This window comes from Eurytemora carolleeae, unplaced genomic scaffold (genome assembly GCF_000591075.1).
Source record: "Eurytemora carolleeae unplaced genomic scaffold, Eaff_2.0 scaffold271, whole genome shotgun sequence".
Lineage (NCBI taxonomy): Eukaryota > Metazoa > Arthropoda > Copepoda > Calanoida > Temoridae > Eurytemora > Eurytemora carolleeae.
The window spans coordinates 206,240-223,043 of record NW_019396164.1 but is presented as its reverse complement, the minus strand read 5'-3'; the positions used below and the strand labels follow the sequence as shown (position 1 = coordinate 223,043).

General features: G+C 31.7%; 1 protein-coding gene across 1 annotated transcript in view; it reads right to left on the bottom strand.

The window, feature by feature from the left end:
- The window catches only part of LOC111696917 (transmembrane protein 145), a 39,492-nt gene extending 28,353 nt beyond the window's left edge, over positions 1-11,139 (bottom strand). The window contains exons 1-4 of the mRNA XM_023466704.1: positions 11,109-11,139; positions 7,605-7,777; positions 762-875; positions 199-239 (exon numbers count right to left, since the gene is read on the bottom strand). Coding sequence (XP_023322472.1) covers positions 199-239; positions 762-875; positions 7,605-7,772 — 323 coding nt within the window. The 5' untranslated portion in view covers positions 7,773-7,777; positions 11,109-11,139. The remainder of the gene's footprint in view (positions 1-198; positions 240-761; positions 876-7,604; positions 7,778-11,108) is intronic.
- Between the last annotated feature and the right edge of the window lie 5,665 nt (positions 11,140-16,804).

The window sequence follows — 16,804 nt, the reverse complement described above, 5'->3', positions numbered from 1 at the left end:
TCCTCAACTTTCGTCTCTACAACTAACTGTGTTTTTTGTCAACCCATTAAATATATCCTGTGTAAACTGTATGCAGCGCAGAAACCAAAAAATTCAGCTTTCGGATCACTATATTCTAAGAATTTTAGGTCTTCCTTATAGTATAATTTGTTGTGGGTAATCTGGTTATTCTCAACCTACAGTACAGTACAGTAGTACACAACCTCAGTTGTCAGGTTTATAAACTGGTTATTCTCAACCTACAGTACAGTACAGTGCAGTAGTACACAACCTCAGTTGTCAGATTTATCTGGTTATTCTCAACCTACATTACAGTAGAGTACAGAATCTCAGTTGTCAGGTTTATAAACCGGTTATTCTCAACTTAAAGTACTGTACAGGACAGTACAGTAGTACAAACTGTCAGTTTGCAGGTTTAAAAATTGGTTATTCTCAACCTAAAGTAATGTACAATATAGTATAATACATTATACAGTACAGTATAGTACAGTACAGTCAGTACAGCAGTACACAATCTCAGTTGTCATGTTTATAAACTGGTTATTCTCAACCTACAGTACAGTACAGTAAAGTAGTACACAACGTCAAAATAGTAATTTTTAGATTAAAAAGATTAAAAATATTCAATAGGTAAAGTTTTACCAGTGAAAAATTTAATTTCTCGATCAAAATAGTTTAATGTAGTGTCAACGTAGGTACAAATTACGGTCCTTTAGATAGAACTAACTTGTATGTACAACCTTTTCTATTTAAGGACCTACCTGGAGAACAGCTTCCTTCTCCTGACACGAAGTTAGGTTTGAACTGGATCCGTACACCAGGGGCCATTGTGTGTCTGTATCATAATACAGATCCAGATTTTGTACCTCGTACTCCTGAAACAAGTTTTATAATCTTCAATTTTTTAAGAATCTAATATAATGAAGAATGATTAAATGCTAGATTTAAAGCGGACCCATGTACTTTGATTTACGTTTACATTTACCAAATTCGTGTTTGCCCAAAGCTGCGCAATTCCAAGGAAAATTTTGAAATTCCGAAAATTGCGCGAAAATGTAAAAGAGAGTATGAAAGTATTCATATAGCAAAAGTATTTCAACAAAAAGGATAATATCTACGAAATACCCACTTTACAAAACCGGGTTTCCGATTCTGAAACTGGTTTCAGAACGATATCCTGTCTTAAAAATCGGACCACCAGAAAACTCTGAAATATGAAGACGACATTTAAGCAATAATTAACTGTATTAGTTGTTGTTACAAAGCAAAATAAAGAAACTATTATCTTATTAAATAAATCATTTATTAAATTAAATGGGTCTGTGTACACAGACCATTTAGATATAAGCAGAGTGGTACTATTTTTGATACCATCTAATAGTTTTTTTTTAAAAAATTGAAACCATAAATTCGAAAATCATAATATCTTACATTTTTCTTTCAGCACTCGTCTCTTATAAAATTCTAAACAAATTTTTTCTTCAAAAAATAAATTTTATTTTAAGATGTTTTATAACCTCTGCAGTTTTATCATACAAAATTAGTGCAAAGACCAAAATATTATTTTTTGGTAAAAATGAGTGTAAAAACCTTTTTATTATTTTTTTCATTCTCGTTTGCAACACAAAATATTTCAACGGTTCTCAAATCTTAATTAAACCTTAAGTTCAACAGAGTTGAAAAGTACGTTTGTCAAAAAAAGTTTTACATATTTTCTGGACAGGTGCATATAAAAAACAGCAAATTTGGTCTCAAACTCTGTGAATTTAATAAAACTATTACAGCAATTTGTTAGATTAAAATTTTACAAATAATCTGAAGGGAACTCAAACCACGAATTATGCAATACATGTTTTTTACTTTTTTATGTGCCGTGACCCTTTTTTTTAACTGTTATTTTTTAACATACGTATACAGAAAAAGTAACATTTACAGATAAAAATATGATGGTTCTGCTTTTTGTTTTACTGAAAGAACTTACATGGAATGTGTCTGCAACTTGTCTCATATATCTGATATTTACTCAATATATTCACATAAACAATCTTTCAGGACTACTTCTTATCTTTATTTCCAGAACCCCCCCTCCCACTGCTAGAACTAGGATTCACTTCAGGGTTTAGGTACAGATAGTTTAGTTTTTAAGCTTTTAAGTGTTTAATTTTCACAATTTCCAATTATTCTGCAACAAGTAACTTCATTTTTATAGAAAACCCAGACTTCGTCTCGTTCATTTTTGCAATCAGACTAAGGACATGGATTGTTGTTAATTGTTAATTCTACTGTAGAAATGGTTCTGGTTACTGGAAATTCTACTGTAGAAATGGTTCGGGTTACTGGAAATTCTATTGTAGAAATGGTTCGGGTTACTGGAAATTCTGTAGAAATGGTTCGGGTTACTAGAAATTCTACTGTAGAAATGGTTCGGGTTACTGGAAATTCTGTAGAAATGGTTCATGTTACTGGAAATAAACACTTCCTTCGAGAAGTTTTTTTTTATTTAATTTAAAGCGCTACAGCTAATCAAACTGCACTGTATCCCAGTTATTTAAATTTTGATTATTGATTTTGATTTATTATTTGATTGTTTTGATTAAGATAAAACTCCCAGGGGCTGAAGAATAAGGAAAGGTTTAAGATTAATCATGTATCTTAATGTTTGAACAAACAAAGATATGTAATAAATCTAGGTCCCGAGATTACGCTGCTCAAAGTCTAATTACAGTCTCACTGACTCTATATCTAGCCAAAACTCAAGGCTCTCAATCTCTAGCCAAAACCCAAGGCTCTGTATACGTCCGTGTAACACAACGTTTCGTGTAGTACTTATTTATTTATATATACAGGTAAATCAAACTGACCGGATTGGCCGGTCAGGGTTAAATAGATAGAAATAGATATAGATATATTGATAACATGGATAATAAAGATCGTGATAAGCATTACAACAGAACTCCTAGGGGCTGAAGAATCAGGAAAGGTTTAAGATTAATCATGTATCTAAATGTTTAAACATACAAATATAAAACCCAGTGGTTGAAGAATAAGGAAAGGTTTATATTAATCATGTATCTAAATGTTTAAACATACTAAGATAAAACCCAGGGGCTGAAGAATAAGGAAAGGTTTAATCATGTATCTAAATGTTTAAACCTACTAAGATAAAACCTCTGGGCTGAAGAATAAGGAAGGGTTTAAGATTAATCATGTATCTTCTGTTCTCAGTTCTATGTTTTGAATTCTAAATGTAAAAGAAGATTCTCTCACTAGGTATATATTCTAGGACAGGTCAGTTTCAGGAAAATAGGAAGTTCTGTACAGGGTGTACAATTAAACATGATGATGTTACTAGGGAGTTCATGTACATGGTGTACCATTAAACATGATGATATTACTTGGGAGTTCTGTACAGGGTGTACAATTAAACATGATGATATTACTAGGGAGTTAAGAACAGGGTGTACAATTAAACATGATGATGTTACTAGGAAGTTCTGTACAGGGTGTACAATTAAACATGATGATGTTGCTAGGGAGTTATGAACAGGTTGTACAATTAAACATGATGATATTACTAGGGAGTTAAGAACAGGGTGTACAATTAAACATGATGATGTTACTAGGGAGTTCTGTACAGAGCCCAAAACTTAAGACAGGGTATCGTTATGAAAACCAGTTTTGGAACCCGGGTTTCACAAATGGGTTTTGTAGATATCGATATTTTTGTTTTAAAATATTATTTTATTTAATCCTTTATATCTTAACATTTTTATCAAATCTCTTAAATCAAAATCTACACAAATAATAAGACCCCAAAAAGGAAACTCGGCAGTTTCGTTCAACGATACTCTTTTAAATTTCAGGCTCTGGGTGTACAATTAAACATGATGATATTACTAGGGAGTTAAGAACAGGGTGTACAATTAAACATGATGATGTTACCGGAGTTCTGTACAGGGTGTACAATTAAACATGATGATGTTGCTAGGGAGTTATGAACAGGGTGTACAATTAAACATGATGATGTTGCTAGGGAGTTCTGAACAGGGTGTACAATTAAACATGATGATGTTACTAGGGAGTTCTGTACGGGTGTACAATTAAACATGATGATGTTGCTAAGGAGTTCATGTACAGGGTGTACAATTAAACAAGATGATGTTACTAGGGAGTTCATGTACAGGGTGTACAATTAAACATGATGATGTTGCTAGGGAGTTCATGTACAGGGTGTACAATTAAACATGATGATATTACTAGGGAGTTAAGAACAGGGTGTACAATTAAACATGATGATGTTACTAGGAAGTTCTGTACAGGGTGTACAATTAAACATGATGATGTTGCTAGGGAGTTATGAACAGGTTGTACAATTAAACATGATGATATTACTAGGGATGTACAGGGTGTACAATTAAACATGATGATGTTACTAGGGAGTTCATGTAGAGGGTGTACAATTAAACATGATGATGTTACAAGTGAGTTCATGTACAGGGTGTTCCGATAAAAATGATGATGTTATTAGACCGTACGTTTTAACAAAACGTAAACCACATTTATGAAACATTATATGTTGTTCAACCTTAATGCAGATAGAACTTTTATCCTTTAATAACAACTAAATATTCAAAGACAATCTCTAAGTCTACCTTTTAATTGTATTGTTTAATACCCAGTAATGGATAGGAGTTAATAATAGGTTAATGGATAGGAGTTAATAATAGGTTAATGGATAGGAGTTAATAATAGGTTAATGGATAGGAGTTAATAATAGGTTAATGGATAGGAGTTAATAATAGGTTAATGGATAGGAGTTAATAATAGGTTAATGGATAGGAGTTAATAATAGGTTAATGGATAGGAGTTAATAATAGGTTAATGGATAGGAGTTAATAATAGGTTAATGGATAGGAGTTAATAATAGGTTAATGGATAGGAGTTAATAATAGGTTAATGGATAGGAGTTAATAATAGGTTAATGGATAGGAGTTAATAATAGGTTAATGGATAGGAGTTAATAATAGGTTAATGGATAGGAGTTAATAATAGGTTAATGGATAGGAGTTAATAATAGGTTAATGGATAGGAGTTAATAATAGGTTAATGGATAGGAGTTAATAATAGGTTAATGGATAGGAGTTAATAATAGGTTAATGGATAGGAGTTAATAATAGGTTAATGGATAGGAGTTAATAATAGGTTAATGGATAGGAGTTAATAATAGGTTAATGGATAGGAGTTAATAATAGGTTAATGGATAGGANAGTATAGGATGAATGGAAGGGGGGTTCTCCAGCTTGAAAATGCGCGCATATAATATTCAATTTTTCGGAACAAAACTTAATTATAAAAACGTATTTTGATAGAAACTATAAAAAAAACCTTATGGCCTTCTAGGATTGGGTATAGTTTTTTTCAACGAAACAAATCTTTCGTGAAAGATTGCATCATTTAGAAAACAAACAATGAACGAACGATTTGGATTATTCAGAGAAATGAAAAAAAAGCTATCGTTTGTTTTACTAAACGAACGATGGAAAAAAACTAAATGGGTTGTTCACGAAAGATGAACGAACAAATTGAAAAAATACCGAACACGCCCATATCTTTGTCCCTCAAGCGCGCATACTTTTTTTTTCTAATAACAAGAACAAGCTAACAAGATTGAAAACATAAAAACAAGAACAAGAACGAGCTAACAAGATTAAAAGCGTAAGAACAAGAACACGAACAAGAACAAGTTAACAAGATTGAAAACTTAAGAACAAGAACAGACTAACAAGATAAAAACATAAGAACAAGAACACGAAGAAGAAAAAGCTAACAAGATTGAAAACATTAAAAAAGAACAAGAACAAGCTAACAAGATTAAACAACACAAGAACAAGAACAATAACAACCTAACATGATTAGAAACATAAAAAACAAGAATAAGCTAACAACATTAAAAACAAGAACAAGAAAAATAATAAAAACAAGAGCAAGAACAAGAATAAAACGGAAACAGAACTAGAAAAAGATCATCAAAAAAAATAATCAGACAGCATGAAAACAACTAAAAACAAAATCCTAAACATAAATAAAAATTTAAAAATCGAAACAAGAATAAGAATCAAGAACACGAAAAGCAACTCCATCTGGTGCGAACAGCAGTAAAAACTTGTAATGTGGAATGTAATATATCAAAGTTTGAGCCTCAGGTTAGTAGTATGAAATTTCATACTATACTCAGGCGCGTAGTTGAGGTGTGGTTTAAAGTTTAAAATCTATATTAATCTACCTGAAGGCTGACTATTAGTCATCTGACCATAATTACCAATCATTTGTAATGAAACCCCGCGAAAAAAAATATTGTATATAAGATTAAGGTACAAGAAAGAATTTGAGAAATAATCATAAAAAGGACAAATTGTGACATTGTCGATTGATAAGAAAAGTAAAAAATTTGAATATATATATATGTAAGTTTACTGTTTAATAAATTAGAGCATGCCTCTGGCTCTAGGGGGGCTTAGGGGTGCATGTCTAGGGGGGGCACAGGGGTTCCGGCCCCCCTCCACTACGCGCCTGACTATACTTCATCTTTCTATATTTCTAATTTTCTCAAATATATTTTCCTATTCTAGAAATTTCCTTGTTTAATTTTCTTAACCCTATTACAATATTTCTATTATATTCTTCTACATTATAAAACATATAATTTGACAATTTCTGCTGAATTCTTGCGAAATTGGTGAAAATACCGATAAAGCAAGGAACTTTGCATTTAATATGTTCTCTGGGAGATAAGATATAAACCGTTCAGTTCCCAATATAATACCTTTTTATCTAACAATACATAAAACACATTAATATTTTCTCAATATTAATAATAAACACGAGAAAAACTCTGCAAAAATCTCAAAATACGAAATGTTCATTGTTCGTTTGGCAAAAATGGACAGCTTGATGATGTGTGAATGAATAGATGATACATTTTTTTTCTAAAAATTTAGAAGAAATTTGTACTAGTTCATCCATGTTGCTGAACATGGAACTAATTCATCATCATACTAATATTATTAAGAACCTACCTCTCATCATACTAATATTATAAAGAACCTACCTCTTATCATACTAATATTAAGAACCTACCTCTCATCATACTAATATTATTAAGAACTTACCTCTTATCACACTAATATTAAGAACCTACCTCTCATCATACTAATATTAAGAACCTACCTCTCATCACACTAATATTAAGAACCTACCTCTCATCATACTAATATTAAGAACCTACCTTTCATCATACTAATATTAAGAACCTACCTCTCATCATACTAATATTAAGAACCTACCTCTCATCACACTAATATTAAGAACCTACCTCTCATCATACTAATATTAAGAACCTACCTTTCATCATACTAATATTAAGAACCTACCTCTCATCATACTAATATTAAGCACCTACCTCTCATCATACTAATATTAAATACCTACCTTTCATCATACTAATATTAAGAACCTACCTTTCATCATACTAATATTAAGAACCTACCTTTCATCATACAAATATTAAGAACCTACCTCTCATCATACTAATATTAAGAACCTACCTCTGCATACTCAATATCGTACTCGAATTTCCCCTCTAGAGAGAGAAAGCAGAACCTAGCTAGGAAAGCCCAGTTCTCCCCTGTCTTCAGCTCCCCTTCCATATACTTGCTGAACCCTCGCTCCACCAGCAAATACAGCACTAGAACCCCTCTCAGTATTCGAACCATGATATCTGGAAGAAAAAAATTTAGTAATAGCAAGCATGGGATGAATGGAACCAAGTATTCTATATTCCCAAGTATAGGATGAATGGAAACAAGTATTCTATATTCCCAAGTATAGGATGAATGGAACCAAGTATTCTATATTCCCAAGTATAGGATGAATGGAACCAAGTATTCTATATTCCCAAGTATAGCATGAATGAAACCTTCAAGTATTCTATATTCCCAAGTATAGGATGAATGGAACCAAGTATTCTATATTCCCAAGTATAGGATGAATGGAACCAAGAATTCTATATTCCCAAGTATAGCATGAATGAAACCTTGTATTCTATATTCCCAAGTATAGGATGAATGGAACCTAGTATTCTATATTCCCAAGTATAGGATGAATGGAACCAAGTATTCTATATTCCTAATTATAGGATGAATGGAACTAAGTATTCTATATTCCCAAGTATAGTATGAATGGAACCTAGTATTCTATATTCTCAAGTATAGGATGAATGGAACCAAGTATTCTATATTCCCAATTATAGGATGAATGAAACCTAGTATTCTATATTCCCAAGTAGAGGATGAATGGAACCTAGTAATCTATATTCCCAAGTATAGGATGAATGGAATCAAGTATTCTATATTCCCAAGTATAGCATGAATGGAACCAAGTATTCTATATTCTCAAGTATAGGATGAATGGAACCAAGTATTCTATATTCCCAAGTATTGCATGAATGGAACCAAGTATTCTTTATTCCCAAGTATAGGATGAATGGAACTAAGTATTCTATATTCCCAAGTATAGCATGAGTGGAACCTAGTAATCTATACTCAAAATTATAGGATGAATGGAACCTAGTATTCTATATTCCCAATTATAGGATGAATGGAACCTAGTATTCTATATTCCCAAGTATAGGATGAATGGAACCAAGTATTCTATATTCTCAAGTGCAGTCTGAATGCAGAAATGCATGATAGGATGCAAGTATAATCTGATAACAATGTGCATTCACTCAAATCATGGAGATTTGCAAATATCTAACAAGGAACCTGCAGGGTTTACAGGTTATACCAATTTATTTCATTGTTTTTTCTTTATCTGCAGGGAAAAGGGAATGTTCTATAAATTAACGAAGTTGACAAGCTAACAAAAGGTGGAAATATCGCTGATTTTTACATCTTATATAGCTTACATCAATCTAGACACAGTTCTATTTTTGTGAAATTACTCATTCCAATTTCTGCCCTCGTAGCTTCTTTAAATTTGATTTGTCGCCAAGTATAAGCATTGCAAAATTTGGTTGCATTTTTCGATTTTAAAACTTCTTTGTTTTTCTCTATGCTCTCAAGATGCTCCTAAAAATTAGAAGGTATTCGAAGGTAATCGAGAGAATTCCCAGGTATTTGAATTAGGGTTGAAATATTATTTTAGACTTAAGTTAATTTGATTAAAGTAAATTAGTTTAATGTGAACCTAGCTGTATATTGGAGAATATATATATTTGAAATATTTAACGTATTTAATGGTTGAACCAATCGGGGTTGAATGGTTTATGTTCTTAATTTAACAGTCTTGGTTGAACAATAAATAGGTTCCATGGTTGAAATTAATTAATTATAAATATAAATCACTCTTAACAACCGTTTTGTCATTTACTTAAGATAATTTTACAAGTTCCACAGCGAAAGCAACCAAAATGATATTTATTGTAAATATAATCAATAAAAGACACTTCTTCAAAAAGGCCCCCCCCCCCCCTCCCTGCCTGTTTGATGAAAAAACATTAATAATTATTATTCTTAAGTATAAGCTAACTACTAATATTTACAGAGATGAGTCGAAGTGGAAATATTTTATTATAAATAATTATTTCTTGTTATTTATATTATTTATATTGACTAAACTAATCTAATTAAAGTTTACGGTGGCATGAAATGTCAAAATGCAGGATTTACATAAAATATTAATTATTAAATGCCACATATGCACCCTGTAACTACATTACAGTTTAATTGGTCGTACACCAATTATGACTAAACGCATCACTATAAACAGGTAAACCTTCAAACCTACAATACAAGTCTATATTTTTAGTTTTAATAACGGTATGTCCATGCAAATTCAATTTAGGTCTAGGTCTTCTTTGAATTGTCATATTTCGTGAGACACACTGCAGTGAGTATCAAAAATCATAAAAAAAGTCCTGAAATCTATTTACAAATTATAATAAAAATGATTTATTGTTTAAACCACTTTATATACAACTAAAAATTTAAATGAAAAATACAAAATAAAACCAAAATTCTGTTTTATAATGTACATTTTTGAAAACCTAACTGGGGGGGGGGGATTCAACTACCCCTTTTGATATGATAAAAACTGTTTAAGGTCAATTAATTTTAATTTTAATAGACCAAAGTTTTTTTGACGAATTTTATACTTTTAGTCAAAGTTAAACGTTATTGATATTTTTCTTATTTTTGCCCTCCTCAACTTAAAGTTCCCTGCAAAGTGCAGATTTGCATATATTATCAGAAAACAGTTTGATGAAAAACAATTATTGACGTGAAACTGTCATAATTTTCTACAATATCCTTTTCGTAATATTTTCTTAACAATAAAAACTATCCTACTTGTCATAAAATACATTTTGTCTTTTTGAAAGGGGCTCTAATCTAAGGTAACTTTGAGTATGTCAAATTCACCAGGGTACCCTTGAAAGCTTTGCATTTTTAATTCAATTAAGTTATGTACTAAATATATGTAATTTAATTAGAGGTATTTTTCAAATCTATTTATTTTATTCAACGATCCGTTTTAATTACAATTTGAGCTTTTTAGATTTCCGCCATTGCCTGTTTTTTTTAGAAAAGCTCATGCAAGGATATTAATCAGAAAAGGTGCTGATTACTTACAGCAAACTTTGATTTTCTAATCCCTATATCTTTGCAGCTAGATACTGAAAACTTCTGCTTACAACTACATCTTATTAGAGTTTGAGGCTTTAGCATGTTTCTTTTTCAATTCCAATGTCATCAACATTTCTTTCCTTTGCTTAAAACTGCGATATATATAGAAACATGATAACTTGTGTCAAAAAACCATTAAAAACTGCAAACCAAACCAAACCAAACTAAAATCTCATCCTTAGATCAACTGCAGGTGTAAATGAACATATATAAATGTTGATATCTTGAAATACATGAAAAGAAAGCTAAATGTTTCTGTTCTTTTTAACTTTGTTTGTTTTTCCTTGGATTTAATACAACTCATCGGCTCTACTTTCACGAGAAAATATCTTTACAAAAATTTGAGTCAAACAACAGAAATTTTACCTTTTTTTCTCAGGAATTTGTTTGTTAAATATATTTGATAAACTCCAGGTATAAACTCCAGTCAGATTATTCAGCTTTCTCATCTAGTAGTCATAGAAACCTAATTCCCACCCCTAGAACCATTTCCCCTTCCCCCTCCTCAAACTAGAACCAACCCCCCAACCCACTACCGAGAACCCCATCACCCTTCTCCCTTGGATTATTTACTTTTCTATAAAATCGGTTTGATGTCGATATTGATTATTCTACGGCATGCTATCAAAAAGACGTAAAACTTGTAGAAAAATGCATTCCTCGCTCTTTTTTTAAAACTTATTTTTGTATTACTCATTGATCAAGCATGATTTTCAAGCATTATCATTTATCATTGACAAAGGAACTGTTTCCTAGCCACAAACTTTGTCTTTGTCACAAACTCAGATTTTCTAATTCCTATATCTGTGCAACCCAAGTTCGTAGACCTTAAATAATTCAACCTTGGGAGTCAAGTAGTCTGATGATTTGAACGAGTGTTAAGTTTATTTTCTGCACGCAATTGTCTAAATATTCTTGTTTTAATAGTTTCCAGTTTTCATCAGTTTCTCCGACAAATAAGTTTATCCCGAAGAGCATGCTATAAATATTATTTATTGTGTGCGGATATGTTGGCAGGTTGGAGTTAATGTACATTATTCCCTGACTCACATACTCTTTATTAAACTATATATTCCTCGACATAATAACTCGTAAAACTTCAAGCAGTGTTTTAATACAAGACATCTCGGTTTGGTTTGGTTTGGCTTAGTTTGGTTTGGTTTAGTTTGTTTTGGTTTGGTTTGGTTTGGTTTGGTTTGGGTTTGTTGTCTATCCTCACAGGCTGTGGGGAATATGCAACCTATATCAAATTCATAACATTCGTATCCATTCTTAAAATTAGTATCCAGATCAGATAAACAATCAATCCCAACCCATATCAAATTCATAACATTCGTATCCATCCTTAACATTAGTATCCAGATGAGATAAACAATCAAACCCAACCTATTTCAAATTCATAACATTCGTATCCATCCTTAACATTTATATCCAGATCAGATAAACAATGAAACCCAACCTATATAATCCATCATAACATTCGTTTCCATCCTTTTTAACATTCCAACCTGTATCAAATTAATAATCCATCATGACATTTGTATCCAACCTTAACATTAGTAGCCAGATCAAATTAACAATCATACCCAACCCAAATCAAATTTATAACATTAGTATCCATCCTTTTTAACATTTGTATCCAACCTGCTTGCACTAGCAATCATAACATTTGTATCCATCCTTTAACTCTAACTTATATCAACATTTGTATCCTATCCTGTCGTCATTAAAAATATCTTTTACAACATTTAAATCCAACCTATATCGGCATTCGTATCAGAGCTACATTCGCATCCACCCTCCCCTTCCCCCTACCCCACCAGCTGTCAGTCTCTACGCAGGCAGGACACCGAAATAATTTAATCTGGATCTACAAAATTCATCCCCCCTTAGTCATGCTTTTAATTGAACGCGGCATTCAGTCAAATCAGCTGTAATATCTGGAAGTCATGCTTTCCCCACCTCTCACACACGATCATTGCACATTCCCCTTAGCCATACTCACATCATTTCAAGAAAATATCGTGCTAAATGTGTACTACAGGTTCTAAAAAAATAGAAATTGGGCAGTTCTTCGTTTATATTTCTCCCAGAAACAGCAGTAAATTTTACTCGTAAACAAAGCTATAGAGAGTTCCTGAAAGATATTCCTTGATATAGACTTTTAATAAAGTTTCAATTTTTTATGAAAAAAATAGTCTTTTCATCTGATAAACTATCAATTATAGATTTAAATGTTGTTTATTTTAAATGTTTGTATTAGATAATATCCTCGAATCAATTGACTTAATTATGAACATGGTTTAAAGATTTTCAGTCCATCGTTATATTTTGCCTTGTCTCCAGAACAAAACCGGCCAAAAGTGTATACGTAGAAAAGGTTCAAAGACGATCAAAATCAAAAGTTTGCCTCAAAAAGTTCTATTTCTTTATAACCAGGGAAATTCTCGAGTTCAAACAGGAAAATCTACGAAATTTTTAATTCTTAATTACACGAAGTGTTCTTCGAACCTAGCTTGGAAATTCAAAAAAGATGAACATAAAATAAAATCCTAACCTATGAAGTGAATTCCAACTTTTAATTTGGGATTTAAAAAAATTCTGAACTTCTACCTTTTTTCTTTTTGTACAGAATGAAATTTTGTGCAGTTTGGTTCAGTTTGGTTGAGTTTCCTTTGTACGAGTCTAATTTTATAAAATAAACCGCATTGTGCCGGCAAACTAAACTTTAAGTTTAAACTGGCGAGATTCTAAAGAAACATTTGTAACTTTTAAAGCTAGGGAATTTTGTAAAATATAAAACTCAATTTAAAAATGTTCGATTTGCTGCGTATATCTGGACACAAATCGGGTTCGTTCTATGAAACAAGTGAAAGGAAAAGATTTGCCACAAACTCTTTTTAATCCAGCCCTCCATCTCTAAAACCCGACGTCGCAAAACTTTGATATTTTAAACATTGAATTCTGATGGATTAAATAATCTAAGTTTGAAATATCAAAGGTTTACACAAGGGGATATGAGATAGACGGATAATTTTGAGGTCTTCTGAATAGTTGAAAGCAGCACCTTCTCTGCCATACTCATGTCATTTTTGAATTTTATCATTGCATTTTATCCTCTGGATTGTTGCTGATTTATCACTTTGTTTATGCGTGATAACACCAAATCTGTATACTATATATAGTATCAATAATCAGAGATAAGAGAGTTACAGTGATAGATTCTCAGCTAAAACATGCGATATTTTCTACAGCATGTTCAATTGTGTACAAGTACTGTACACAACCAATCAGCAAACATCTGTATTCAGGGATATTTAAGGATCCTTTGAATACGAAACACAAAATCTTCAAAAAAAGACTGAATTCATAAATGTTATGTTTCATGTTTAAAGTTGGAGTATTTTTCTTTAAAAGTTGTAAAACTTAACCCCTGAATGGGTATTATGTTCAACAAGTGGCCGTGAGATGGCACTCTAAAAACCTATCGTAAAAACGTAGCATGTCGTGCCGGGTCAACTTAGGCCTACGAAGCCCACCCTGTGCAAAGAAATAAGCAGTCTGTGTCAACAATTTATACTGTAAATTGTAGAAATGAAACTATTTAATCAATAGAAATAAAACAAAGGTAGGCATTTTTTTAATAAATAGACATAATGGATTTGACAACTTAAAAAAAGTTTCCCAATGTTATGCAATATTTCTATTTATGTACTGTATCTCTACTTTGTACTACTGATCACAGCATAAACAATAGTCATTTTTATGCAATACGCGTACTGTATGTTTGGTGTTGCCTACGAACTAAACTTCATTGGTCAACTAGATTGAGGAAGCCTCACTTGAATTATATACAGGATGCAATACGCATACTATATCGTTACAACCCGATGTCGTAGACCTTCAGTATACTTCTAACTATGAATTATACAGGATGCAATACGCATACTATATCGTTACAACCCGATGTCGTAGACCATCAATATACTTCTAACTATGAATTATACAGGATGCAATACGCATACTATATCGTTACAACGCGATGTCGTAGACCTTCAATATACTTCTAACTATGAATTCTGTTAGATATAAAAGGCTAAGTTTGAAATATCAACGGTTTACCCCATTCCTATATAATACAGGGTGTTTCAATAAACATGGGAATTCAGTGACGACTTTTATATCGTCTCCAAACCATACTGCATTTATTCGTTAACACAATAATTGCATTATTCCTGCTTAAACATCTAATATTAAAAACGCCTGGTCTTGAGACTTTCAAAATGTGGTCTGCCATTTTTGTGACTTCAAAATTGACGGAGATATTGCAAAATTAGAACAAATTTCAATTTATTAAACGCATCAAAATTGTCTTAATATCTAATATGTTCGTCAATTTTTAAGATACTAGAAAGCTGTAGACCCCTTTTTTAAAAGCTCGTCAGACGTACAGCCTTGTTTTCATTTTACTTTCTTTGCTGTGAAATAAATATCCGAAAACAAAGACGACTCTCCAGTCATCTCTCAATTTCCATGTTTATTAGGACACTCTGTATATAATATATCTACTAGTTTCTACTATTCCAAGATAAAGAAAAGAAGAACTTTCTTTGTATGATACCTTACACTGTAAACAAAGAAAACACGAAAGTTTAGATAAACTTGAAGAGAACCTGGAACATGAAAAACATTATGTACAAAACATTATGTACAAAAAGCACTATTACGAAAGATTGTAAACAAAAATATAGTTTTAAAAAATCAAGTTTGTAATTACCTGGAATTTAAAATTTAACGCCAAAAATTTTGGTAATAGTTAATTAAATTGTACCCGAACAAACTTACATATATATGTTTAAATAAAGCGTATTTAAGCATTTAAAAGAAACTTTTAAGACACGCTTATGAAAATATTTGAATACAAACCACTGTTGAGGTTGCTGCTTAATTGATTTAAAAGCAATACTATTTCTTTTAGAAATAGAAATTCTTTTTCTGAAAATAAAACACATCATGCATTTAGCGGGGCCGGCAACTTGATTTCATGTAACACTCCATTCAAGAACATAGGAATTAAATAGGGTCCCTTTAGACCTTTCCTTTAGAGATTTCATTGTTTTTCTAGGTAAAAATTGATAAGATTTGGTAAAGTGACTTACGAATTTATGCAGCAGAACCAAGGAAGGAAATTATGACAAATTACATATTTTACAAGACAGTAAAACGACGATTTCTTCCTCAGTACTAATCCGATATAGTGCTAAAGGGTACCGATGGAAATCAGGCATGTGAAGCCACAGATAATTAAAGAAACAGTCTCTTTAAAGCACTTCAGGGACTTCTTAAAGTAAAAGAGAAAGAAACTCTACACTAATCTCATTCAAATGCATTTTCATATTTTCGATAAAACCAAATATAAAGAGTTTTAGACAATGCAATGATTTTTCTGCTTTTTTGGTTTACAAGAAATAGTAGAATTTTTACATTTAAATATCTAAATATATTTTGATTGTCTGTCTGGGTGCCTGCTTGTTTGTTTGTACCCAATAAACGTCAAAAAGGCTAAACCGATCAGGCCCAATTTTTTTGAAACTCACATGACCCAGCCCAGAGTATTTTAAGTATGGTTACTTTGAAATATGCTGCCTGAGCTGAAAACTTTAGAATGGTGGATATCGGGATTAAGGCTTAATCCACTCTTTTTCTTAATCTCGAGATTAAATATTGCTTGTTCTCCACTCATTTTTAATCTCCAGATTAATTATCCGATCAGGATTAAGGATATCCCATTCTAAAGTTTTCAGCTCAGGAAAAGTTGACACTTTTTATTTAAAAAATGCACCAATTTATTCAGAAAAATCCGCGAATAGTAATCGAGTTTTTGCCACAAAATCAGATTTTCTAATCTCTTTATCTTTGCAACTTCATGGTGTAAACCTTTGAGGTTCAAGGACGGAAAATAATCGATTTTTAAAAGAGATATCATGAATACCTAATTCATTATTTACCAAAGCAAGCTTTTAAAGGTACCGTTGTTATTCTGACATGTTACTTTGTAAAAG